Source organism: Mustelus asterias, chromosome 14 (genome assembly GCF_964213995.1).
Source record: "Mustelus asterias chromosome 14, sMusAst1.hap1.1, whole genome shotgun sequence".
Taxonomy (NCBI): domain Eukaryota; kingdom Metazoa; phylum Chordata; class Chondrichthyes; order Carcharhiniformes; family Triakidae; genus Mustelus; species Mustelus asterias.
In genome coordinates, this window is record NC_135814.1 from 41,421,356 (window position 1) to 41,447,247 (window position 25,892).

Here is a 25,892-nt window from a genome sequence, read left to right on the forward strand (position 1 = left end):
CCCTCTCTCCCCCCGCCCTCCCTCCCCCCGCCCTCCCTCCCTCCCTCCCCCCGCCCTCCCTCCCTCCCCCCGCCCTCCCTCCCTCCCCCCCGCCCTCCCTCCCTCCCTCCCCCCGCCCTCCCTCCCTCCCTCCCCCCGCCCTCCCTCCCTCCCTCCCCCCGCCCTCCCTCCCTCCCTCCCCCCGCCCTCCCTCCCTCCCTCCCCCCGCCCTCCCTCCCTCCCCCCCCCCGCCCTCCCTCCCTCCCTCCCCCCGCCCTCCCTCCCTCCCCCGCCCTCCCTCCCTCCCCCGCCCTCCCTCCCTCCCCCGCCCTCCCTCCCTCCCCCCTCCCACCTCCTCCCCCCTCCCACCTCCTCCCCCCTCCTCCCCTCCCCCCTCCCTCCTCCTCCCTCCCCTCCAGCCCCTCCTCCCTCCCTCACCCCTCCTCCCTCCCCTCCAGCCCCTCCTCCCTCCCTCCCCCCTCCTCCCTCCCCTCCACCCCCTCCTCCCTCCCCTCCTCCCCCTCCTCCCTCCCCTCCACCCCCTCCTCCCTCCCGTCCACCCCCTCCTCCCTCCCCTCCACCCCCTCCTCCCTCCCCTCCAGCCCCTCCTCCCTCCCTCACCCCTCCTCCCTCCCCTCCAGCCCCTCCTCCCTCCCTCCCCCCTCCTCCCTCCCCTCCACCCCCTCCTCCCTCCCCTCGACCCCCTCCTCCCTCCCCTCCACCCCCTCCTCCCTCCCCTCCCCCCTCCTCCCTCCCCTCCACCCCCTCCTCCCTCCCCTCCACCCCCTCCTCCCTCCCCTCCACCCCCTCCTCCCTCCCCTCCACCCCTCCTCCCTCCCCTCCACCCCCTCCTCCCTCCCCTCCACCCCCTCCTCCCTCCCCTCCACCCCCTCCTCCCTCCCCTCCACCCCCTCCTCGCTCCCCTCCACCCCCTCCTCCCTCCCCTCCACCCCCTCCTCCCCTCCACCCCCCTCCTCCCTCCCCTCCACCCCTCCCTCCTCCCTCCCCTCCACCCCCTCCTTCCCTCCCCTCCACCCCCTCCTCCTCCCCTCCACCCCCCTCCTTCCTCCCTCCGCTCCACCCCCTCCTTCCTCCCTCCGCTCCACCCCCTCCTTCCTCCCTCCGCTCCACCCCCTCCTTCCTCCCTCCGCTCCACCCCCTCCTTCCTCCCTCCGCTCCACCCCCTCCTTCCTCCCTCCGCTCCACCCCCTCCTTCCTCCCTCCGCTCCACCCCCTCCTTCCTCCCTCCGCTCCACCCCCTCCTTCCTCACTCCGCTCCACCCCCCTCCTTCCTCACTCCGCTCCACCCCCTCCTTCCTCACTCCGCTCCACCCCCTCCTTCCTCACTCCGCTCCACCCCCTCCTTCCTCACTCCGCTCCACCCCCTCCTTCCTCACTCCGCTCCACCCCCTCCTTCCTCACTCCGCTCCACCCCCTCCTTCCTCACTCCGCTCCACCCCCTCCTTCCTCACTCCGCTCCACCCCCTCCTTCCTCACTCCGCTCCACCCCCTCCTTCCTCACTCCGCTCCACCCCCTCCTTCCTCACTCCGCTCCACCCCCTCCTTCCTCACTCCGCTCCACCCCCTCCTTCCTCACTCCGCTCCACCCCCTCCTTCCTCACTCCGCTCCACCCCCTCCTTCCTCACTCCGCTCCACCCCTCCTTCCTCACTCCGCTCCACCCCCTCCTTCCTCACTCCGCTCCACCCCCTCCTTCCTCACTCCGCTCCACCCCCTCCTTCCTCACTCCGCTCCACCCCCTCCTTCCTCACTCCGCTCCACCCCCTCCTTCCTCACTCCGCTCCACCCCCTCCTTCCTCACTCCGCTCCACCCCCTCCTTCCTCACCTCCGCTCCACCCCCTCCTTCCTCACTCCGCTCCACCCCCTCCTTCCTCACTCCGCTCCACCCCCTCCTTCCTCACTCCGCTCCACCCCCTCCTTCCTCACTCCGCTCCACCCCCTCCTTCCTCACTCCGCTCCACCCCCTCCTTCCTCACTCCGCTCCACCCCCTCCTTCCTCACTCCGCTCCACCCCCTCCTTCCTCACTCCGCTCCACCCCCTCCTTCCTCACTCCGCTCCACCCCCTCCTTCCTCACTCCGCTCCACCCCCTCCTTCCTCACTCCGCTCCACCCCCTCCTTCCTCACTCCGCTCCACCCCCTCCTTCCTCACTCCGCTCCACCCCCTCCTTCCTCACTCCGCTCCACCCCCTCCTTCCTCACTCCGCTCCACCCCCTCCTTCCTCACTCCGCTCCACCCCCTCCTTCCTCACTCCGCTCCACCCCCTCCTTCCTCACTCCGCTCCACCCCCTCCTTCCTCACTCCGCTCCACCCCCTCCTTCCTCACTCCGCTCCACCCCCTCCTTCCTCACTCCGCTCCACCCCCTCCTTCCTCACTCCGCTCCACCCCCTCCTTCCTCACTCCGCTCCACCCCCTCCTTCCTCACTCCGCTCCACCCCCTCCTTCCTCACTCCGCTCCACCCCCTCCTTCCTCACTCCGCTCCACCCCCTCCTTCCTCACTCCGCTCCACCCCCTCCTTCCTCACTCCGCTCCACCCCCTCCTTCCTCACTCCGCTCCACCCCCTCCTTCCTCACTCCGCTCCACCCCCTCCTTCCTCACTCCGCTCCACCCCCTCCTTCCTCACTCCGCTCCACCCCCTCCTTCCTCACTCCGCTCCACCCCCTCCTTCCTCACTCCGCTCCACCCCCTCCTTCCTCACTCCGCTCCACCCCCTCCTTCCTCACTCCGCTCCACCCCCTCCTTCCTCACTCCGCTCCACCCCCTCCTTCCTCACTCCGCTCCACCCCCTCCTTCCTCACTCCGCTCCACCCCCTCCTTCCTCACTCCGCTCCACCCCCTCCTTCCTCACTCCGCTCCACCCCCTCCTTCCTCACTCCGCTCCACCCCCTCCTTCCTCACTCCGCTCCACCCCCTCCTTCCTCACTCCGCTCCACCCCCTCCTTCCTCACTCCGCTCCACCCCCTCCTTCCTCACTCCGCTCCACCCCCTCCTTCCTCACTCCGCTCCACCCCCTCCTTCCTCACTCCGCTCCACCCCCTCCTTCCTCACTCCGCTCCACCCCCTCCCTTCCTCACTCCGCTCCACCCCCTCCCTCCTCACTCCGCTCCACCCCCTCCCTCCTCACTCCGCTCCACCCCCTCCCTCCTCACTCCGCTCCACCCCCTCCCTCCTCACTCCGCTCCACCCCCTCCCTCCTCACTCCGCTCCACCCCCTCCCTCCTCACTCCGCTCCACCCCCTCCCTCCTCACTCCGCTCCACCCCCTCCCTCCTCACTCCGCTCCACCCCCTCCCTCCTCACTCCGCTCCACCCCCTCCCTCCTCACTCCGCTCCACCCCCTCCCTCCTCACTCCGCTCCACCCCCTCCCTCCTCACTCCGCTCCACCCCCTCCCTCCTCACTCCGCTCCACCCCCTCCCTCCTCACTCCGCTCCACCCCCTCCCTCCTCACTCCGCTCCACCCCCTCCCTCCTCACTCCGCTCCACCCCCTCCCTCCTCACTCCGCTCCACCCCCTCCCTCCTCACTCCGCTCCACCCCCTCCCTCCTCACTCCGCTCCACCCCCTCCCTCCTCACTCCGCTCCACCCCCTCCCTCCTCACTCCGCTCCACCCCCTCCCTCCTCACTCCGCTCCACCCCCTCCCTCCTCACTCCGCTCCACCCCCTCCCTCCTCACTCCGCTCCACCCCCTCCCTCCTCACTCCGCTCCACCCCCTCCCTCCTCACTCCGCTCCACCCCCTCCCTCCTCACTCCGCTCCACCCCCTCCCTCCTCACTCCGCTCCACCCCCTCCCTCCTCACTCCGCTCCACCCCCTCCCTCCTCACTCCGCTCCACCCCCTCCCTCCTCACTCCGCTCCACCCCCTCCCTCCTCACTCCGCTCCACCCCCTCCCTCCTCACTCCGCTCCAACCTCACTGATGCTCTCTCCAATCAGTGTGAGAGTTAATTTCCTCCAAATGAACCTTGAGAATGGCAAATTTTTCCAGCCCCTTATATTTACTTCCTGGGCTGTTGCAGAGTTTAATCCATGCTTTGCCCTATCCGACCTAAGCTTTGAACTCAATCCTTTATCCAGAGTAAGTACACCCCTGGCTTCCACATTTGCAACATTGCCTGTTGCTGTCCTGCCCGATTTGTACTGCTTTTGACTCACTTTGTCCCGTGCCCTCATTGTTGACTTTCACTTTTGTAAACTTCAATTGGACTTGACTGTCGCCACTGTCACAGTCACCATTCTAACTTTTGGTCACCTATTATCACTGGCCTTGTTGATGTTGTTTAGTTTTTAATGCCATGATGTTCATCAATAAACTGCCCTGTAAATAGAAGCAGCTGATAAAGTTGAAACACTTTGGGGGGGAAAGGCTATCTCCCACTTTGTGCTATACTCACTTGCACATTTTCCATGAAATTCCAGTGCTATCATTAATCAACCTTGGTGAGGAGGGTTTTTCGAGTGCCTCTGAAAATAACTTTTCCAAAAATAGAAAGGCATGTCACTGCCAAAACATTTACTGTCATAACAGAAATGAGAATGAGGTGGGTGTTGGAATTTTGTTCTTCAGTCATCTTCTCTCATGAGCTGAAGAAATGGCTGTCTTACTATTGTTATAGACCCATGGGCAGTAGTTGTCTTTTAGTCTCTTACCAAGTGTCATTGTTAACCATGAAAAAGTTTCAATGGGGAAAAGCATAGCTAATCCTTGTGTCTTCCTAGCCAACCTTCGCATGTCCGCTAGATAGCGGTTGCAACTCTACCTTGTTCTCCCCTTCCTTAAGTCCAAGAGTGCAGAGGCACCCTGCCCCTGCTTAAGGTAAATTAATTCAAGATCGATGAATGATTTTTGGACGGTTCATAATTGATAAAGTTACATCTTTATTTCAAAAATTTGAACTGTTCCCTGCCGTATCTAAATTAGCAAGTTTATTCCAGAAATTTTGATACATTTAATCTGAATATTGTGAATTTCATTTTGTGAACCATTTAGTCCATGTAAATTTTGTTTAATATGGCAGGGTAAGGGTTAATCTCACCAGCCCTTACTGTACAAGACTAGCTTGGTTTGACCTGCTATTTGATATTGTTTGAGTGAACCTTTATGCCAGAAACTTTGAAATTGGAGCCACGTTTAAAATCTAGATTACCTAATACAAAGTACAAAACTAATGCACAATTTCTCTTGATTTTACTTTTTTTTAAAAAATGCACTTTTTCGACTGTCCTTCCAACTTGCACAAAGCTTGGTCGTCACTGACTTGGTATGCTTGCCAGGTTATTCAAACGTTAGAACAAAGAAAGCAATTGTTACTTTACTGTGTTCTTCTATTAAAGGAATATGTCAAATGAATAGTTCATGGAACTGTAGATTTTATCATGGAAGCTGGGACATCAATTAAAAAATGGAATGTGTACCAACTGGAAACCCCGGAAGTGCAGGATATTTGATTTTAATTCATGGCAAAAAAAAATAAAATGCAGAGTCTGGTTTGCAGCTGAGGCCCTCTAACTAGCTGACTCAGAAAGACAACATGTCAATCAATCAAACACGTTTGCAATTTGTATATTTAAAGTGGGAAGCTCACTCTGAAAAATTCGGAATATCATTAATTTGCTCCAAGGTTTTGACATAATGGGCTGGAATTTCTGGCCGTTCGTGCCGGCGGGATTTTCTGGCCCCGCTGCAGCGAACAGAGATTTAGCTCAGCACCAAATTCTCCATCCTCGCTTGTAGCCGGGGCTGGGTGTGAACGGCTGGTAAGATCGCACCCAAAAAATGTTTTTCTAATCAATACTGTTCCAAAAGCACAATTGGTGTGCCAACCGATAATAAAAGGTGTTGTGTAAATTTCAGTCTATTTATCAAAATTCATATTGGTCGAACCACAAAACTGAGATTCAAGCGAGTGGATTTTGGAATAATTTTATTTTAAGAAGTGCAAGGGGAAAAATTGTGAGGCTTGTGAAAGCATAGTAATCGACGACTTTATCCTTCCAATGATAGACCAGTACTATCCTTTCAATGATAGAGCACAACTAAAAATGATTGCAGGTGACCAAAAATCCGTTGCGTTTACAAAATGTGTCCAGTGCTGCTACTTAGATCAGTGAATTTTTTTGTTCCTCAAGAAAGACATTATCGCTGAGTTGAGGCAAGTAATTTAGGTAATGAGAAGAGCTTGTCAAGGAAACAGCAACCAAAACATGGGGGTGATTCTCCCAACCCACTGCGCTGCTCTAGCAGCTGAGGTGCCATGGCTTCTGCACGTTTCTGGCTGCCGGAATTCTTGCGTTGTCAGCTCCGAGCCAGAAATATTTAAATTAGAATTTTAATCTCATTAGCGGGCCTGGGATTGAAGTCTCTCCGGGCCTGCAACTCTTACCCCACCCCCGGCCAGGAGTGGTTCACTCCAGTGGGGTTTTCAATAGCTGCCCACTAATGGGGAGATGGTGGCCCAACCCCGCTGGAGTGAAGAGGGGCAATGGAGGCCCCCCCCCCCCAGGGGTAAAGGGGGGGGTTGCTTCCTGGGCATTGCCAGATTGGTAGTGCCAGCGTGGCCCCCAAGCACTGTCAAAGGACTATCTTAGCACTGCCCGATGCCCAGTGGGCAGTGCCAAGGTAGGTAGGGCCTATAGCTGGGGGGAGGGGGAGATGGGTGGAGGTGGAGGGTCCAGCTGCCACTCTGCATAGGGATCACAAACAGAGGGAGAGGAGGGAAGGGCTGATCAGGGCTGGCAATTGGAGTGGAGGGGGGATGGGATGGCAGTCGGCCGGCAGGGGGGTGTCGGGACTGCGGAAGGGAGGGGTGGTCGGAGTTGGCCCAGACAGGTCTGGGAGGCCAGCGATTGGGGGTGAGGGGAGGGGGAGGCGGTCACATGGCCAGGGATGCGGGGTTGCAGGGCTGACCAGTGATCGGGAGGCTGGCAATGCAGGGTACTGCGTATGTGTTGTTCTCGGCACTGACAGATCGGCGCAAGCGAAGTGGCTTGTTCAACGCTGTGCTGACAGCCTCTCCAGTGGGAACAGGCCCCGCCCATTCATTTTTAATGAGATTCACGCTAGGGCACTCTCTGTGCAGAGTGTGGGAGATTCATTTTGAAAATCCCGCTTAAAAAATCTACGGGATTTACTCCAGTTTTTACATGAATTCGGTACTTCAAATATTTTTGGAAGAATTCCACCCATAAAGACGAGGAGGGAGAATAACCTACAGTGAAGGCAAAGTCTTGAAAAAAATGCAAACTTTAGTGAGAGAAAAAGCAGGCCAGAAGAATTGAAGCAGGAGTGTGGACCAACAGGCAGGCCTAGAATCCTCTGCGTCACACTTCACAGAAATTATGCCAGAATTGATCCCTGTTTGTGTGGTGACATTGAGGAGCAGAAATTATGATCACGTTTACTAAGAATCACATTGGAATTAAACAAACAGGGCCCAAGGCAAGTCCAAAAAATACATCACTTACTTTCTTTTCATACCACTCTCCTTCATTGATGTTACAAGAATTAATATCAAGTCATCATTTATGAGCAGCAGAGGACTGGTAAAATTAGGCCTTCGCTGTCTACAATTATGTGAGTGATTGCGTGCAGCATTAATCCATCCCAGTATGTACTTCATGAGGTGTGGTGCCTAAAATTGATTGCAGTACTCCAGATGGAGTCTGACCAAAGTTCTGTACAACTGAAGCATAACTTCCTCCCCTGGTATTCCAGCCTCCTTGAGATGAAAGCCAACATTCCATTAGCCTCTGATTTACTTTTTGTATCTGTGTTTAGTTTTTAGTGATTTGTGTACCAGGCCACGCAAATCACTTTGTGCTTTGGTAGTTGCCCCATCCACCCCATGCCCATGTTGAGGCGATGTATGATGGGGGTGGTTTTCCCACCTTACTGCGCTTGGGATGGATTGCGCCGATCTGGGAAAATAGCACATGGGCCTAAAAATCGGTAACGCACCAAACAGTTTGCAATTGTCCTGCCACCCTTTCTAAAAGCACAAACCGGATCATACCCAGAAAGGATACGAGGCCAATTAACACACTTAAGTAACATTTAAATACGCATAGCCTGTTCAGCTCCCAGCGCACAGAATCTTCCGTTCTTCGGACATGGCATGATGATGGCGAGAATCACTCCTGGTCTCCACTCACGGAGATTTGGCGTGATGGTCACGCCGGGAAGCTCGGGCATGACTGGGCAGTGCCCAGCAGGTGGGGCCAACCTGGCACATTGGCACTGCCCACCGGACGCACAGGCAGTGGCCACTGGGTAACACTGGCACTGATAGTGTATCATGTACAGTGCCAATGAAGTGGGGCCTGATTGGGGGCTATTACGGGGTGCTGTGATGGGGGAGGCTATGGCATGGGAGGGGTCATGCAGAGGTGGGTCATGTCAGGAGTCATGCGGACGACCTGTCGGGAGTGCCTCAATGCTGGCGACTCATGTCGGGGAGGGGGTGGGGGAAACATGCCACTGATGGGGTGGGGGGTTGGTCCAATGTCCATGGGGAGAGGGAGGGGTCTCCCATTGCACTGTGATCAGGGCGCCCTTGTGAAAAGATGCCCGAGCACTCTAACGCAAGGCTAACCAGCATGTTTAATCTCCATCTCCCTGTACCGGCACAAAACTCCCAGCTCTCCTAAAAGTGACTGCGTGGGATGATTTCAGTGCGGAGCATGCCTGGGACACCGACGTGGATCACTCCATTATTCTCGCTGTTATGACACTTGTTTCTTTTTGGGAAAATTCCACCTGATATTTTGCTAAGTTAGTCCCGAGATGATGGTCCTGTAAATTTGCTGTAGTGCAGTGACACTGCAGTTTATTGATGCTACAGTGGGTTACATCCTGTACTGCTCATGAGTAGTAGGATGGAAAATCTGTTAATCTCACAATTTAAATGAAAATAAACAAAACAGCTGGATTAATCTTTAGACATTTAGACCGCGGAGTCGGGCTGATTCTGGTGAATCGCCAATTTAAAAATGGCGGACTAGACCTGATGCAGAAGTCCCTTCCCAATTTCTGATGGATCCCACTTTTGTCGGCAGTGGGAAGGAAGCTGAGTGCGAATTTCTCAGGTGGTAAACTGGAATTCGACAGGGCCATTTGAAGTTTGAGCTGAGTTCAGTCAGACACCATTTTCTCTGTTCCCAGGGCCTTATTCCACAGTGTGGGAATTACAAATGTATGGTCAATGCTCTTGAAGGGCAGACAATGTACGTTTAAGTATTGTGATCTGAAGCTACTTAAATTCCCAGCCCATTAAACATGAGAAGAAAACAGGCTCCAACTGTCAAAGTTTAAAAATACCCTCTGCTGAAGTGCGTTGATTGAGAAGTCATCTGGTGTAGGTTAGAAAAGAATTACTATCTGTTCCTGCAGCTTCAGTAGAGTTGTTTGTTGCTATCTTCTAAGGATTCTATTATAGCTAAGGTCATTATGAATGCTTGGCTGAGTTTCAAAATCAATAGCACTATTCACAGCAGGGATGGGGCTGAGTTGTGGGATGCTGAGTTCATATTTTGACTCGCAGCTTAAAGAAACTGTTAAAGTAGTAGCTATCTTTGTGGCTACCAAAACAGAAGTTTACTGTTATAACATCAAATACTTGAGGGAATTCACAATCTTTGAATGTTTTTCATGAATGAGAGTTTTTTCAGTATCAAATATGTATGAATCTGAGCTGTATTAGATTGTTACAAGTTTCTTTCATTTTCAACTCAGCATGGCTCCTGAGGTCTGCCCATAGAGGATACTGGATAAGTGGTTATGGAGTTTGCATGAAAGGCATGGAGGGTGCATGGGGTTATGAGAGGGCATGGGAGCAGGTGGTGGCATGAGCCCGTGTGGAGGGAACATGGGTAGTGAGGGGTGAGGACTAGAGGGCCGACCAGCTTCTACAACCACTGGGACAAAGTGCCAGAGAACCGAGCCAGACCCGATCATGGCACTCATTCCTCCCATCCATAGGTTGCCACCTATGATCTGCTTCCATAGTCAGCAGACCTAATTCTATCCCGCCCTACCTTCCAGAGTGAAAATTGGGCGCACCAGAACCCTTGAAAGAAAGGTGGGTCTGCTGAGTTTGGCAATTTCCCGACACAGATTCCCCGTCTTGGTAACAAAATTCTGGCCCCAAGTTTCAGAACGGTTTTACTGATTTTTTTTTGGTTTTGTTTGGGCATATGAATTGGTGATTTCATTGTTTTAAAAAAAAGATATACTATTGATTAAATCCATGGTAAGTTTTTTTTTAAAAGTTTAATGATTAACAATGTAGTAATAAATTCACTCGAACAGTGTATTCTTGCTCAACACTGGAAAGTGAACATCTGAATTAATTGAAGCATTGGTGCATTGTGAAGTTTTTTTTTAAAAATAACAAAGAATGGTCTATCAGTATGAATAAATGTGCCCCTCATTTGCTGATAACATTTGCCAATGAGACTAAATAACTGGCACCGTAACCTTAACCTTCAGCTACTATCTGATTTGTAGGTTACATAAACCGAGATAAGATATGCTTCTGAAAGTAAAATATGTTTATGTACACTGTTATGTCAAGTACTTTTCCATGTCAGTTTGTATATATATCTGCTACAATAAGTATGATTAAACATTTACTTACCTATACTAATTAATAACTGACAAAGTATTTGCACTTTTATGGCAGAGTGTTTTATATCACTACCTTTTCCAATAAAAACACTTAAAGCTTAAAAATTTGTTTTTTTTTACTTTGCTTCACCTGAAGTGTTTTAAGAAAAATTTTGTTTATCAAAGATGTATTTTATTCACTATTGCAATCTATTTGTTTTCCTTTTTTATATTTAAGGATCTACTTGAACTACATTTGTTAGCACAGATAAAAAGTTGTTTGGGCTTCACACCAATTCTAAAATATTAGTATGAAACTGGTGGTAACATCTAACCTGCCTCCCAAACAAAGCAGGGTAAGATTCCCTCCTTTGGGGAATTTAGCGTGCTTAACTTCAGTGTATGTGAGGTTGAGCCTTCCCCCATTGATTCCAATCTACCCCAATTCTAGTTTTTGATTTTAATCTTTTGATCTTAATTTTAAGTCTGATTTTAATTTTGCAGTTTAAAACACACCTTGTACACAAGATAAAATGTCAACTGTCTTATTACCATCATTAATCCTCCTCAAAATTGTACATTCCACATAACAATTCATCATTTTAATGTTTTTATTCACTCTGGCATATTGGCGTCGCTGGCTAGGCCAGCATTTATTGCCCATCCTGAGTTGTCTCTCAGAAGGTGGTGGTGAGCTGACGTCTTGAACCGCTGCAGTTCCTGAGGTATAGGTACAGTGCTGCTAGGGAGGGCATTCCAGGTTTTTGACCCAGTGGCAGTGAAGGAATGTAGTTAGAAATCAGGATGATGAATGGCTTAGAGGGGAACTTCCAGGTGGTGGTGTTCCCAGGTATCTGCTACTCTCGTCCTTTTAGATGGTAAGTGGTTGTGAGTTTGGAAAGTGCTGCCGAAGGAATCTTGCAGTGCATCTCGTAGATGATACACATGGTTGCCACTGTTTATTCGTGGCGAAAGGATTGAATGTTTGTGGAAGTGGTGGCGATCAAGCTTGCTGCTTTTTCCTGGATGGTGTCAAACTTCTTGAGGGTTGTTGGAGCTACATCCATCCAAGCAAGTGGGAAGTATTCCATTACACGTCTGACATGGACAGGCTTTGGGGAGTCAGGAGGTGAGTTACTCGTTGCAGGATTCCTAGTCTTTGACCTGCTCTGGTAGGCGCAGTATTTATACGGTTAGTCCAGTTCAGTTTGGTCAATGGTAACCCCAATGATGTTGATAGTTAATCTTTATAACCTAACAATGCAAGTGTTCTTGCATTACAATCAAATTCATGGGAGCTAAGAGCCCAAGTTCTTTTATTTTTTGCAGTGAGTAGTCATTAGCTGCCATTGGTGGTCATTTAGTTTGAATTTAATGCTTGTTGATTAATATGTCACTGTGCTAGTATTTCTGAGACCCAGGGTACTGCTCTGGGGACCTGGGTTCAAATCCCACCTTGGCAGATGGTGAAATTTGAATCCGATAGAAATCTGGAATTAAAAGCCTAATGATGACCATGCAACCATTGTCAAATGATATAAAAACCTATCTGGTTCACTAATGTCCTTTAGGGAAGGAAATCTGCCATCCTTACCTGGTCAGGTCTACATGTGACTTCAGACCCACAGCAATGTGGTTGACTTTCAAATGCCCTAGGGGATGGGCAATAATTGTTGGCCCAGCCAGTGAAGCTCACATCCCATGAACGAATACAAAAAATGTGATCCATTAAATAAATCTGGAAAAAAGTATCAAAGAAGATACTCTACAGGCAGACTGCACTTTACTTTCAAAGGAAATGAGAGGGCACTATGTGGGTTAAAAAGATTTCTTCCTGACAAGCCTGCTTAAAACCTACCTCCTTGAGCAAGGGATTATTAATCAGCTCTAACATCTTATTGTGGCTTGGTGCCATATTTTAGAAAGATCCTGTGAAGCAGCTGAAGTACCCTAGTACCCAAATCTTGAAAAACAGAAGAATTGCAACATTATTTTTGCCATAGTGCTAGTCCTTCAACTAGAACTACCTGATCTTCTGGATTTTCCTGCCTTTTCCTCAAATTGTTTGTCTTCCTTTTCAAGCAGAGTTGAATGGGATTGAAAATAGAAGTTAAAAAGTATTGGGATTGGTTTTTAAATGATGTCCTTACCTGATAGTCCACTTGTGTTACAACAGTCAATTTTCTAATTATCCTTTGATTGAAATAGATTATTTAGTGTTTTTTTTCCCTTTGATGATTGTATTACGCCTTGTAAAAATGGTCAACCTGTGGAAAGAATGTTTCACTGCAGTAGTTTCTTCTCAGAACCTTGAATAATTTAATATATTTATTAGATTCCTCTTTAATACTTGGTGAAAAACCTCTGCTTTTTCAAACCATTTTCATAACCATAGTCGATATTTGCTATACCCTTTGTTGAAAAGAAGTGGCCATGAATATCGCCTTGATATCCTTCCTATGAAATGATGCCCAGAACTGCATCCAATGCTCAACATCCTAATTAATTCACAACTGCAACATCTCCATAGAATCCACAGAATTCCTACAGTGCAGAAGGATGCCATTTGGCCCATTGAGCCTGCACTGACCACAGTACCACACAGGCCCCATTCTCGCAACTACACATTTACCCTGTTAATCCAGCTGACACTAGGGTCAATTTAGCATGGCCAATCAACCTGACCCACACATCTTTGGACTGTGGAAGGAAACCGGAGCACCCAGAGGAAACCCACGCAGACACGGGGAGAATGTGCAAACTCCACACAGTGACCCAAGGCCGGAATTGAACCTGGGTCCCTGGTGCTGTGAGGGAGCAGTGCTAACCACTGTGCTGCCCATCTCCTACTTGTTTTCATCTACAATCTTGCACACCTAAAACCCAGATTTCCATGCGTTTCTTACAACCTTTTCTATTTGGCACTGCACCTTTTAAAGCTATTCCTCCAATCTTTTCAGAATCATAACTGTTCCCGATGTACTTAGTTTCACATTCCTTTTCCAAAAATATACCCCTTCACATTTTTGTGCATTGGACTGCATCTGTTACTTGGCTGCTGTTTCCATTAGCCTGTTCATATCCTCCTACAACCTCGTACATTCTTCCTCTGTTGGCCACGTTCCTATTAAGCATCAGCAAACTTTCATAACCTTCCTCCTGTCTGTGCCCAAGTTATTTATAGAAATTGAAATACATGGTCTCAGTACAGAGCCTTGAGGCAGGCCATACCCCTCTACCTAAAAGATATCCATTCACCATTTCTATCTGTCTCCAATTGACAACTATCTCTATATCTTAGCATAATAAGGGAATAAAACTACTATGTGCATTAATCCTCATAACATGTAAATTACGTGGCACTTTGGAGTGATGTGGACAGATTTTAGTGGAGGAGGCTGAAGTGTCGAGTTGGGTAACCTTCCGAGCTGATAGACTCATCTCCATTTTTAAAAAAAAACCCTGTCTTATTCTCATTTTTCCCTTCAAGTCACTGTATTTGGGTCTCCTTTGAAGAATTCACCTGACATATATCACATACATCCTCTTTTTCTTTGCTTCATCATATCCTTTATCTCCCTTGTCATCCTGGCTTTTATTCCCCTGCCTTTTCCTTTTTGGAATGTACCTGACTAGCTCTGGACATGGCCTTAAACATCACCCATCATTCCGTACTGTCACCCCATCTCTTTTTTCTCTCCCTAACTTTTCTCAACATTGTGTATCCATGAATACCAAGCATCAGTCCTCCCCATTCGTAAGCCACATTTCTGTTCTTGTCACATCATATTCACCTACAGTTATTTGCACGCGTAGCTCAACAACCTTAACCATCACATTTTGTGTACTTGCATACATGCATTCTAAACATGTTTTTGTATTTCTCATAGTCTTTCTTGGTTTGCTCCTGCCTAAAATGGTGCTACTTCTTTCGTGCATTCTCTTTGTATATGCACTTGGATTTCCTTGACTATGTATTCAAATCAGTTGGACACAATCTTTCCTCAACAAGTTCTTGCTGACTGTTCCTAATCAGCCCCTCCTATCGACATCTTCTAATCTGGGGGCAGGATTTTTCAAATAATCTTTCCCACTCCGTTACTGAACACATCGGCGCCAATGTTGGCTGTCCTGCAGCCATTTAACACTCAGTGGAACGATAATTGGCTGGAGATGGGACTTCCACCCTTCACCAGAAAGCAAGTCCTTCCTCAGATTGGTCGGCAACTCTTTAGTCCAGCAGCACCATTAGGAGTGGTGGCCACTACATCTAGTCCCACAAGGTTAACTGCCAAGAGCCCAGAACAAAGGTAATTCAGATGGCCTCACGGACAGACAGATGAGTGAGCGATTGGGGAGGAAAGGAGCAGGGGGTCGGCATCGTGTTTGAAAGGCCAGGGTATAAGGGAACATCGGGGATGGAGAGGGATAGACCTTGGGGAGGTGGATTGATCTGGAAAGTGACTTGGTGGAGGAGGCAAACCCACCCACCCTTTTCCAAAAGGCCTGAACAGACGCAGTTGCAGAGTTTCCCCTTGTCTCTGACCTCCTCCACCAGCCTCAACATTGTGGCCTGCTGGGAAGCAGCGATAATTGGTCATTTATTAGCTGCAATTGTGGCAAGGGCAGGTACGCTGTCCTTGGCCTTGCCCACTCCTCAGAAAATTTATATTCCTACCCCTCCTCACCCACGTGTAAACCTGCCAGCCAGGGCCCATTAAATTCTGCCTCAGAATTTGAGCCACACCTGGAATTGGACCAACTCGTCTATAATTTTCTGACTTATCCCTTTTTCCTTTCTTGCAAATTAGTTTAACATTTGCAGTACTATTATCTTTGGGCATAATTCCAGTTTCTAAGGATTTTTGGAACATTGTGCTTTATTTACCCCTATTATCTCTTCTTCGATTTTCCATCAACATTCGAAAATGCGTGCTACCTAGATTCTGAGTTTCTCCTTTTTGTCCAATTTAACATTTTATGAAAAGGTTTTAGAATTTTTTATCTACAGGCATTTCTACAATCCAACCCTTGCCCTGCTTTAAAGATTAAGAACAATTAATTAATTATTCTGCATTACTCCAGTCTCCTCATTCTCAATTACTAATAGCCCTCTCATCCCAAGCTGTTACAATTATAGGGGTTATAAGATTATTATTATGACTTGGGATCATGTCTCCAAATATAAGGTTAAGTGAAGGGGGTCATTTGACCTGTCCTGAAGTCTACTGATCAGCAAGCCTGAGGTGGCTTGATTGTTACAAATCAAAGGGGGGCCATATTGTTTTACTGGGAAGAAGGTGCAAGTGCTTATGCTTGGAGAGAATGATAGCACCTTGTGAGCTAAAGACTGTGAATCCTGAAAGTCCAGAGAAGTGTTGAGCATGCTGCACTGTGAGTGGCTATGTGTTAATCTGTCCATTTAATTCTGAGGTGAAAGAAAACTGGGCTCTTGAGGATAGCTAATCAGTATCTCTACCTGGATACAAGGCCCATGGATTCATGTTGCCATGATTAGAGGGGATGATATCCCTGAAAGTTCTAAGATGCAGGTTAGTCTGCCAGGATCCTGGAGAGAGAAAGAGGGTGAGCGGCCAGAGGCTGAAAGTGGCATAGATAAGGGTGTCAGTAGCGAGTCCATACCCTGCAGTCCTGACCTGGCCAGCTCTATTGCGGGAATAGTTATCTCTGAGCAGACCAGCTTCTCCATGACTCATGCTTCCCTCAGAGGAGTCATAGACCAGAATCTGGCTTTGTAAACCTGTTGAAAGGTAAAGTCGAAAGATCTTATCCATGTCAACTCATGGCATAAGCCCATTCACCCAGTATACACTCTAGAGTGAATCCTGTAGTAACAGTGACATGTGTAGAACTGCTTAACAAACACCCGTTCATAATTTTCTGTTTTTAAAAACTGCTATTGCTACAACCCAATAAGTGTCAGTCAGCTATACCTTTTAAATATCAGATAACACAAGTACAGAAGACCTAAGTACTTGACAGCTCTTCAACTTGTGTAAACAAATATTCAGTTATTGACAAAAGAGATCACAAAAGAGCTTATAAGTTACAGCTTAGCTTATAGTTGTCAATCAAGGAACATATTCATTTCTCTGCACATCATTCAACAAAGTTAACCCTTTTCGGTTAAGCCTGCCTGAGAGCCCCGACTCTCCTCAAAGGATTAGGTGAGTTGATTTACACTGGCATAAATTTATGAGGGAATTACTATGGAGTCCTAAACATTGACACTATGAAGTCTCACAAGAAACCTTCTGCTCATTACCACCTGCTCCCTCAACTGATGAACTTATTGAATACAACTTGCAAGAACCATTGAGGGTAACCAGGACATAGAATTTACTCTAGTGGGAGACTTCAATGTCCATCAACTAGTGCGTATTGGTAGTAACACCCTATCCAATGATGGACATATCTAATGGACTGAGTCTGCAGCAAGTGTTGAGGGAGCCAACAAGAGGGGCAAAAAATCTACATGACCTCATCCTCACCTCATTACTTACCACTGATGCATCTGTCCACGGCAGTATTGATATTCAATCTCTCCTGACTTTCCCCTTATCACAGACCTTCCTTTTGTCATTGCCCCACCTACCCCTTATTACATCTCTAACGTTTTTTGCAGTTCTGATGAAAGGTCACAGACCTTAAAGGTTTACTCTGTTTCTCTCCACACATGATGTCATAAGCAGCTGAGTATTTCCAGCATTTTCTTTGCTCAGTTTAGTGTTCAATCAATATTGCTCCTAGTTTGTTTGTTGCAGTAAAAGTCTTAAAGCATCAAACCTTATCTTGTCTTGCGATCTTTTCAGTCATTCAGTGACAGTTCTCATTTCTCCTTAAGTTCTTGGTCATTACGAGGATTGCCATACACCGAAATTAACTGAGGTGTAGATTTCAGATTTTTGTGATATTCATTAATTGTGCTTTTTTAGTTGATTTAAGAAGGTGGTGGGGTGTCTTCTTGAGTAGCAATTTTTACAACCAACTATCTTGCTAGGCTTTTTGAGGAATAAGAGACGGTGCCTCGTGGGACTGGAGTTTCTTGTCAGCTGTGTCGGAGTGGCACCTTTCATTCCTTGAATTCATTCAGATTTTTACAGCAATGCAGCAGAATTTAGTGATTTCCTTTTTAGCTGTCAACCCGCAAAGTATCATTTATTGAATTCAGTTTTATAGCTCGGGGATAAATAGTTCATAGCAAATTGGTAATTCAATACCCATTAAATCACTATATTTTATTTTTGTTTCACCAGACTTTGTAGATGTGAATGTCTAACTGATTCCCAAGAGCACCATGCAATATTTAAAATGATTGATCACAATGTATGTTCCAGCAAATGCTTTTAAGTAAAACTTGTTGCCACTGCGTCAGAAATGAAAACTTTTTGTTCAAACTAAAATTAGGGATTTTCACAGTAACTTCATTGCAGTGCTAATGTAAGCCTACTTGTGACGCTAATTTAAAAAGAAAAGTGTCATGTTTTGCCTCGAACGTTGCATTGAGGGAATAATTGAGAAGAGGAGATAATGAGCAGAATCTTCCGATGGTTCAAGTAGAGAATATTGAGACGCTGTTGTGTGATGGCATCCTGTGGAAGTCCCGAACAGTGCACATGCATGGTGTATACCCAGGAAATTTAAAGTTACAATAGGTGAAGTTATGCTGCCTGAGCACCTCCTGAGAATGTCTCTGACACAGACCTCGGTGTTAGAGATTATTGCCTAATTCTCAACACTCAGGTAGAAATTTACCCAACCATTCTCCCGTTAATCTCTGGTATATGTCAGTGATTAATAGCAGGATCTGTTCTGGATAAGCCAAAAAACAAAACACAACCACTCTATCCCAGAACAACACTCATGCTCTGACTCCGACAATGCTCACCCCTCTCCTGTACGGATTGCTCAACCCTCCAATGTTCCTGACTATGTTTCCCTTTCCTGCACCCCTGACAATGCTCACCCTGCTCCATCCAGCACAAAGCAGCCCACTTAATTGGCACCTCTTCCACAAACACTCAATTCCTCCACCATCGATGCACAATGGCTGCAATGTGTATCATCTATAGGATGTACAGCAGGAACTCACTAAGGGTTTCTTAGGCACCACCTTCCAGACCCACAACCGCTCCCATCTAGAAGGACAAAGGCTGCAGGTACATGGCAACGCGGCCAACTGGGAGGCTCCCCTCCAAATCACTCACCATCCTGACTTGGAAATATATTGCCATTCCCTTACTGTCGCTGAGTCAAAATCCTGGAATTTCCTCCTTAACAGCACTGTGGTGTACCTATACCTCATGGACTGCAGTGGTTCAAGATGACAGCTCACCACCACATTCTCAAGGGCAAATAGGGATGGGCAATAAATGCTGGCTCAGCCAGTAACAACCTAGTCCTGTAAATGAATGTTAAAAAAACATCCCTGATAATGCTCCTGCATCCCTGACGATGCTCACCCCCATCCCCCAGTGCAGAAGGAGGCTACTGGGCCCATTGACTCTGCACCGACCACAATCCCACCCAAGTTCTAGCCCCATAACCCCAAGCATTTACCCTAGCTAGTCCCCCTGACACTAAGGGGCAGTTTAGCATTGCCAATCCACCTAACCTGCACATCTTTGGACTGTGGGAAGAAACTGAAGCACCTGGAGGAAACCCACACAGACACGGGAGAATGTGCAACCTCCACACAGACAGTGACCCAAGCTGGGAACCGGGTCCGTGGCGCTGTAAGGCAGCAGTGCTAACCACTGTGCCACCATGCCACCCATGTGCATATCAGGAAATGGGGTGTAGGGAGGAAGAGTTTAAATGGTTGTGGGTGCGCATTAACAGGCTTGATGGGGAGGATGAACATTGTTGGGATGTGAGATCTGGGCAGTGACGGAGGTTCAGAGCATGTCAAAATTGTCAGTGGTTTGCAGGGGAGAGCAGGCAGTAGCGAGCATTGCCAGAGGGGTGAGTAGTATAATGGGAGGGGTTTGAGCAGTATCGGGAGTTGCTGGTGAGGATGCTGAGTTGTGCTGGGAGTGACAGGTCCATTAAAAATGCTTCAATTCAATGAACTGAAAACGGGCATTAAGGCGCAGTTCAGGACAAATAAGAGGGCCTGGTTTCAGTGAAATGATGCTTGCTTCTTGGCTTCCCCAGACTGCTCATCAATGTATTAAAGCTGGAGCTGAGACTGGAAGGTCCAAAGGCTCCAGCGTTAAAGCAAGGCCAGAATTTTAAATCTGGTCAGTGGCGTGCACTCCTGCTTCATGACTGACCGGAAGATTTGGGCCAATACCCTTCTGGTTAGAAGCCATGCATCACTTGCAATTTTATATTCAGTCCTCAAAACTTACTCAGCCCACACTCATGGTAGCAACTGACTATAGCAAGCCATTAAATATGAACATTTTGCAGCATCATAGGAATCAATTACAAAGGCGTCTATTCACCCTGGTGCCTATCTTGATCAATTCTGTAAGCATTTCACACCTTGTTAAAGCGGCAATACCTATTCCCCTGTACCTGCCATTTCATGGTTCTGGTCATTAGTTATAGGTTGAAAAGTTTAGGTTAACGGTCAAGTCAGGTTTCCTTGTCATTTAAAATTTATTCATTTCTTAATTGTGCATTAACTATTTTCCTGTCCTAATTGCAGGAACCAAGACATTTACAGTTTGTTGCTGAGTTCAGTGAAAGCAATGTTTACACACTGTTATCAGGAAGGAAGATGTATGGAGCCCCAACAAATTTTGGATTCTGCATCAAGGTACATATCCTTTCTGTTGGATCGAGTCCTTGTTGCAAATAGATATTGTGTAATTTGGACGCGTGCCTTTTTTCCCAAACTGAAACTAAGGATTAAGTAATAACCCCTTCTGCGTTGTGCAATGTGCATGTTGAGGTACAACACAAAACAAAGGCTAAGTCTGTCCACCAATTTTTTTTAAAATTACTTTTCCCATAGGGATTTACTTGGTGCATTTAAAGTGTCAGCTAGCTGAACACAGATGGATTGAAGGTGATAAAAGGAACAGGGTTTAATTTAGAGGTGTTTTTAGTGATTTCTTTTTTTAATTCCAACAGGTATTATTGTTAAGGCATGCATTAATCCTAAACAATTTGCTGTGGCCTTCCAGCTTCACAAATCAGGAGGTCCCAGAGATCTGAAGTTACTTTGTGCTGAAGATGAACAGAGTAGGACATGCTGGGTGACAGTGATTCGACTTTTTAAGGTAAATAGTATTAGTATTGTTATTAACGTGCGGAAGATTGATCCATTTTATCTTTATAAAAACTGCATTCTTTTAAAATATATACTTATTTGTGAAATAATTAAAGACAGTCTGGTTTGAGTTTCTTTATTCTCTAGCAGCTTTGTGTGCGCACACATGTGAGCATATCCATTATGCATTGAATACATTCTGCTTACTACACCCCAACTTGACCAAATACAATTTGGTGCGTAAGTTTGCCTAATTACTTCGAAATATCTTAAACCATCACATTTACGAATCAAGTTGCACCTCAACTTCTTGTTAGCTGAATATATAACAATGTGTACATTTTGATTGGATTCGTTTATTTTGTACATTTTCTTGAGGTCAGCACATTAATAACTGATTCAGACATTGAGATTCTCATTCGTTGGGGAGTGTGAGCCAGGGCCCAGGTCCTGGTCTCATCACTTGGGCAGCAATGAATGGTAACATTATTGCATCCAGTAGGGCTCAGTCAGCCATTTTAACCCTGCAGCCAGTGCCGGGAAAAAAAAGGGGGAGGGGATGTGTCCTTTTTCACCATAACTCTTTTGGACTCCAACACTGTACCCAGAGACCTGCTGCACTGCCTGGATCTCACCCGGTCCCAGTCAGGAAGGTCAGGCGAGATGGGCACTTAAGAAATGTAGTGCAGTTAAAGTAGGTACAGAGTAGCAACAATCTGATGCTGATTTCCACTCGGATCAAGTCAAGGCCCACAGTTCTTATACTTAATGATAACATAGAGTTAACCTACCTCGTACTATGAAGACTTCATTAGGACATACCAAACGGTATCCAACGCCTCACAACACAATCCACATTACAGGCTGATCTTGTCCAAAGTAGTTGAGTCACCTCCATTTTGGTTGATTGTTTTAAATGGAGTGCAGGTACTGATCTACCATGATCTAATTGAATGGTGGAACATATTTGAGGGGCTGAATGCAAAGTTCATTCGGTGTTGGGAATATAATATGGATTACTTGCTGTGGGAAGGAAATAAAGCTAAATAATTTGGAATTGATTAAATATGAGAGGGTGAGAATCCATTGCTGCCGGCCTATCGGAAATTGATATTAATTGACAGCTGGTTACTTGGAATCTGCTTGGCCAAAAAGACTTCAGCTTTTTGCTAAACTGCTTTTGAGAGTCAAATTGAAGACTACATGCATTTGTTTCTTGAAGATGTAAACAGTTTAAATACTGCAGTAAACTATAATAAGTGTTTGTTTCATTTTCTTGTTTTGTAACAGATTTGGTAAAGATAGTAAAATCCTGCTGACAGAAGTGGTTCTTTACTGAGAGTATGAGAAGTAATATATGCAGAATACACTTGTCCTAGAATTGTGCATGTTGTCTAATTCAATCTATGTATGGCGTCCTGTACTTGTTTATTTAAATAGAAATATTGAATGCTTGTATAATTTTGAAGATACTGGCTTGGAGAATTTGTTAACCTCAATAGACTAATGAAGCTGAAATAACTGAAGTGATCTGAGAGGTAATGACAAGTGAGCTGAGAAAATTTAAAATGAAACACTTGCATTTATATAGAATCCTCTCACACGTTTCAGAAATATCTTTGACTGTTACATTACTGAGCTGTGCAGTGATTGTTATGTAGCAAAACATGGCCGTTCCCACTAACAGCAACTAATGGCCAGTTAATCTATTTTGTTGGCTATTGAGTGAGAGAGAAACTTTGACAGGATACTGGGAGAGCTTCCTGCCCTCCTGAAAAATGTCGTGGGGTCCTTGCATTCCATAACATTTTCAACAAAGGCAACAACAACCTTCAGCAAGCACAGACCTTGTGGTTGTGTTTAAACAATAGATTTTATTACCTAGGATAAGTTGAAGAATATCTGTCAAATGATAATGCAGTCAACACACATTCAGAAGCCTAAGGGTCTATAGTAGTAATTCAGCCAAATGTCAGTTTTGCACTGCCAATACCCTTCATTGTGTATCAAAGGAAAGGGCCGTACCTGCAGCTTACAGTCAGGGAGTCTTCACCTCGGGACCTAGAACAACGGTCCAAGTGGAGTAACAGGTTTAAAAACCTCCGCTGACTGCCCATTGGATGAGCCTCCACTCGTTCAATAAGGCAGCTCATGATGAGATGTATTGATGATCCTCCTGGCTTTCGTGGCCATCACAACAGTCTACTTGACTAATCCTGACATTTTTGAGAAAATGGCTGTGTCAAAAAAGGTACCAAGTTTCTTCTAATACCTTGACTTCCTACAAGTCTTTGAAGCTCTACACCAAAGGTTATTTCTTCGACTTAAACCAACAGAACATAATGGTGTAGCATTGCATAAATAAGAACAAATTTGAAAAGTATAAAACAACATGGTGGACAGCAAAAATAGAAACATAAAATGCTGGAAATGCTCAGCAGTTCTGGAAAGTCACAGACCTGAATGTTTACTCTGTTCCTGTAGTTTTAATTCAGATTTTCAGCATCTTCAGGGATTTGTTGTTTTCATTGTAGCTAGAAATTCCGCCTCTGTCTGCCTTAATTGCTTAGTTAAACAAGACCAGCACTTGATTGAAAACAGACTGTCTCTAAATTGCGCATATTAACTGGTACATAACACTGAGACTCGTGTCACACTGAGATGACTATTAACTATAACTGTGCAATGCCCATTAGTTTACTCAAATCTGAGAGCTATCAACTGATTCTTCAATGCTGATTTCAGTATTGTTGACGGACACCGTACTGTTTTACACTTCCATCACCAGGTTTCTTGACCCCCCAGTCTCCACCCCACCTCCCATTCAGTTGTTGCTTCTAGTTGGACTCTTGATATTGGATTTTGAACACCAACCCACCCGATCAGCCCATACAAAATAAGATACTTGCTGGAGTCTATTGGAGCAAAAAGAAACCAAGAGACAATCTTATGCTTATTTCTATTACTTGTCTTGTGGGGAACAGAAGCTGTATTTATTTCTTGCCTACAGGTGATGTTTTGGAGGACAATAAGTGGGAGGGCAAGGATGAAAAAGAAGAAGGGTTACAAGGTGAACTATTGCTTTCGCTGTCTAAAGAAAACAAAAGGCCAAATTGTCCAGTCACTGGATCATCGGATACTGAATGTATAACAAAAGAGTTGCCTCAGGACTTTGGGGGAGTCCTGAGATGCAAACCTATGTGGGAATTGCCTGGGATTTTTAAACTTCTGAAAGGCAATTCATCTGCTCCCTGGGGAGCCCCTGTGAAAGTCTCTGACTCTGAGTTAGAGTCAGAAAACTCATACACTTCTACAGGACGTACTTGAATAGTTTTGTTTTTATATTCGTGGACAGTCCTGATAATATTGCATCGACTGTTGCACCAAGGCATTGCCTTGCTTGCCAATTGTCCAGTATTTGTGTGAACTAAAAGTCATGGGTTTGCTTTCCATGAAATTAAGACACCACAATGTGTATTTTGAATTAAAGCCATTGCTGTAATTAAGGAAACTTGCTGCATAGCTCAGCAACTTGCAGCAAGATCCCACAAACAGCCATGAGACAACATGACCAGATAACTCCTGTTTCACAGCGATATTAGTTGACAGCAAGCACAGGAGGAGAACTCTCATGCTCTACTTTGAATAGTGCCATGGGATATGTTGGGAGCAACTGAGAGTTAGGTTGATTGGCCATGCTCAGTTGACCCTAGCATCGGGGGGATTGGCAGGGTTAGTGTGTGGGGTTGCGGGAATAGGGCCTGGGTGGGATTGTGGTCGGTACAGACGCGATGGGCTGAATGGTGGCCTCCTGTACTGTAGGGATTCTGTGAGAGGTGTTTCTGTTTAGTATCTTATCCAAAAAAATAGCGACTCCAGTGCAGCATTCCCATAATTCTATATTGAAGTATTGGCCTGGATTATGTGCTCAAGTCTCTTGAATAAATCATGGGAAGAAGTATGAGCGATGGACCATTTCCATTTTTCCCTTCCTTTAGTTGCATCAGCCAAGTGTATAATTCAAACATAGAGAGCCTCCTTTGTGTCAGAGGAATTGATTCTTTTAATCTTGCTGTTTACAACAATTCAATGTTGTATATTTTTTCTCTCCATCATCCGCATATAAAATATTGAGCAATTATGACAGAAGTGAACTGTAATACTTAATTGATGACACTTGGTTTTCTAAGATGTTCATGTCATCGTTCTGTTCAGCTGGAATTCCTCTGTGCTAATGTACATGGCTGGAATTCTCTGACCTCACTGCGGTTGGGATTCTCTGGTCCCGCTGCAGTGAGGGGGAGTTTTGGCTGAGTGCCAAATTCACCATTTTTGCGAACAGCAGAACAAGATCGGAGAATCCCGCCCGCTATCTCCCATTTTCCTATTCCCATGTTATCTTACATCATTTATACTCTGCTCTCAGGAAAAGTGAAAAGAATTTGCCCCAAAATTTAGATAGGGATGCAAACCTAGTAATTATGTTTAGCTTTTAGTTTATTTATTAGTGTCACAAGTAGGTTCATATTAACACTGCAATGACGTTACTCTGAAAATCCGCTAGTTGCCACACTCCAGCGCCTGTTCGGGTACACTGAGGGAGAATTTAGCATGGTCAATGCACTGAACCAGCATGTCTTTCGGACTGTGGGAGGAAACCGGTGTGCCCGGAGGAAACTCACGCAGACACAGGGAGAGCGTGCAGACTCTACACAGGCAGTGACCCAAGCCGGGAATCGAACCTGTGAGGTTGCAGTGCTAACCACTATGCCACCGTGTGTTGATCATACCTTCCAATATCTTTCAGCATTGATACTTTCAGTCTATTGTGGACACAGTTTGCACTTGCATACTAATGTTAATCTCAAATTTGTATTTCTCATTTCAAGGAGGTGTGTTGAGTTATTGAGTTAAAGATGATGCACAAATATGAGGCCTTTTTAAATTCATTAAACATGGGCACCGCCGACTGGCCAGCATTTATTGCCCATCCTCAGTTGCCCGAGGGCAGCTGAGAGTCAACCACACTGCTGTGGCTCTGGAGT

At 46.8% G+C, this 25,892-nt stretch overlaps 1 protein-coding gene across 4 annotated transcripts in view; it reads left to right on the forward strand.

Moving 5' to 3' along the window:
* Positions 1-25,892, forward strand: part of grb14 (growth factor receptor-bound protein 14) — a 170,147-nt gene that overhangs the window by 131,635 nt on the left and 12,620 nt on the right. For all 4 annotated transcript variants that reach the window (XM_078228243.1, XM_078228242.1, XM_078228241.1 and 1 more), the window contains 2 exons: positions 20,281-20,391; positions 20,762-20,857. In XM_078228243.1, the coding sequence (XP_078084369.1) occupies positions 20,281-20,391; positions 20,762-20,857 (207 nt within the window). The remainder of the gene's footprint in view (positions 1-20,280; positions 20,392-20,761; positions 20,858-25,892) is intronic.